Source organism: Hippopotamus amphibius, chromosome 1, assembly GCF_030028045.1.
Source record: "Hippopotamus amphibius kiboko isolate mHipAmp2 chromosome 1, mHipAmp2.hap2, whole genome shotgun sequence".
In the NCBI taxonomy this organism is placed as follows: domain Eukaryota; kingdom Metazoa; phylum Chordata; class Mammalia; order Artiodactyla; family Hippopotamidae; genus Hippopotamus; species Hippopotamus amphibius.
The window spans coordinates 116368443-116370584 of NC_080186.1; the positions used below are offsets into that span (position 1 = coordinate 116368443).

Genomic DNA, 2142 nt, shown 5'->3' on the forward strand with positions numbered 1-2142 from the left:
GCCCAAAAAGCCACTTTGGAAGAGCTTTTCTAAACAATTGTCTCTAACATACATCCATGCATAACTATTATTTGTGGTGTGTGTAAAATCCCCTCAAAAAGGTAGGCTTTATAAGGACAAGGACTTTGGTCACCATCATCCTACCCCTAGCGCATAAGAGACTGCCTGGCGCATGTTAGATAATTAGGAACATTTGTGAATAAATTAATGTCTATGAGTACACTGAGTTGAATACATTCTTTCCTACTTTTTACAGAAAAGGAGACTGAGGCTGAGAGTTCATTTCTCTTCAGGGTTATACAAGCTAGAAAGAGGTAGAAATGAGTTTGAAACCAATAAAGGAATTATTTGATGTATCCAATACAAAAGGCATATTTCAGGCAAAACAGAACTCAGTGAGGGAAAGGTCTAACTCTAATAATTGACAGGAATGAAAAGGAACCCTCAGAAGAATAGTTGTAGTTGACAGAAGAGATTAAAAACACTAAATGCAAAAAAGAAGAAGAACAAATGTGGCCTCGACCATGAAACGTGCTTTATTGCAGAAGTAAAAGAATACACACACTAAGTGCTCATAGGGTACAGATCACAACCCAGATGACAGACAGGCAGAGGGCAAAGCCAGGTCAGGGGGTGATCCTGCTGCTTTTCTTCCAACAACATGGGATGAGCTTCAGGAACCAAGCCTTTTCTCTGTCAGCTTCAATCCAGCAGGTAGGTTAAGGATGATGCAGTCTGTCACCATGGCTGAAGGGAGGATGGTGGAGTCCTGGGACTAGGAAGAGCCTGGATCTTGTTGTTTCATGGTCCTGATGAAATCTGGTGCTCTTACTTGCACTTGGGTGGATGCTTCTCCTGGCAGGGTGGGCATGGTGGCACAGGAGGGCACTTCTGCTGGCACGGTGGAGGTGGGTGCGGATGAGGTGGGTGTGGATGAGGTGGGTGTGGATGAGGTGGGTGTGGATGAGGTGGGCAAGGCTCAGGGCACTTTGGAGGTGGGCAAGGCTCAGGGCACTTAGGTATCACCACAGGAGGTGGATGGCAGGGCTGCTTGCACTGATGCTGATGGTGAGACATCTCTCCTGGGTCTCGAGGAAGCTGAAATACAAGCAGACAACACTGCTCATCTGTTCATAACAGAGACAGTCCTATTGGTAGAACAATTAGCTGGGCCCACACCCCTCCCATCTCCAAGGACTCGCTGTGACCCTCCTAGAGGCTTTGTAGTTTTGTGCAGCTGCTTGACTCTTCTTTTTTAGCCCCTCTGGCCCTCAGATCTTCAGTCTTTTCTGGTTCATCTCTCCTCCTACCACTTTCTAAAGACAATATTACCTATGCAGTGGTTGGTGAATACAAACATTATCTGGAGAAGGAGAACTTGCATATTAAAATTGTAGCCAATCCCAAAACAAATCTCTACTTACATCTCCCATGAAATCCTGGTTGCTGTCCTAACTGACCTGACTGTGGGCTTTTGAAGAGAAATGCAGAGGCCCAAACCCAGCACACAATGGGATTGAACTCTGAGAGGGATGCATTTGGAACTAATGTAGGGTGGGCTACAGCACAGCATCTCATCTCTCTTACTCTCCTTCGGTTTAAGATTGTACCTCTGACTCCATTTCTCTCATCACATCCAAGATCACCCACCAAATACCAGCTAAAATTGACCCCTGAAACCTCATTGTCATCTTTTCCCCGTCCGAAGCCCTAATTGGCTAAAATAATGTCAATTCTACCTCCAGGTTCAGTCCTACCACCCAAGTGCCAAAAAGACCTCTTAGATTTGTACTCACCAGAGGCTCCAAAGAAGGCCTGAGTGTCACGAAGATACCTGCACTGTGATGGAGACTCCTTTTATAAGGGCCAGGCAGCCCCAAGCAGGGGGAACACCCCAGGACTGGCATGATGCACTTGCTTCCCAACCCAAATACCATCCACTGGCAGTCTCAGAAATGACTTGCCATGCTCATGCATGCATCACAAAACTTTTGTTTGCATGCATTCTTTCAAATTCAGTTGGCTTAAATCAGATTATTCTATATATGAAGATGTTTATCAGTGATCTGGAGACTATTTTGCTCTCCAAAGTAGTGAGCAAAATAGACTCCAGATTATCTTAAAAACCCCACAATAATATCC

The 2142-nt window shown here is 45.2% G+C and overlaps 1 protein-coding gene across 1 annotated transcript; it reads right to left on the reverse strand.

Moving 5' to 3' along the window:
* Positions 1–540: 540 nt before the first annotated feature.
* LOC130840753 (small proline-rich protein 2E-like) lies at positions 541–1833 on the reverse strand. The gene is made up of 2 exons (XM_057716612.1): positions 1797–1833; positions 541–1098 (listed from the first exon to the last, which is right to left on the reverse strand). The coding sequence occupies exon 2, from the start codon at positions 1075–1077 to the stop codon at positions 829–831; it is 249 nt and encodes an 82-aa protein (XP_057572595.1). The 5' UTR covers positions 1078–1098; positions 1797–1833; the 3' UTR covers positions 541–828.
* Positions 1834–2142: the final 309 nt, after the last annotated feature.

Bases quoted from the DNA above. Each gene is read 5' to 3' on its own strand.
- LOC130840753 (XM_057716612.1), bottom strand. From the start codon at position 1,077: ATGTCTCACCATCAGCATCAGTGCAAGCAGCCCTGCCATCCACCTCCT.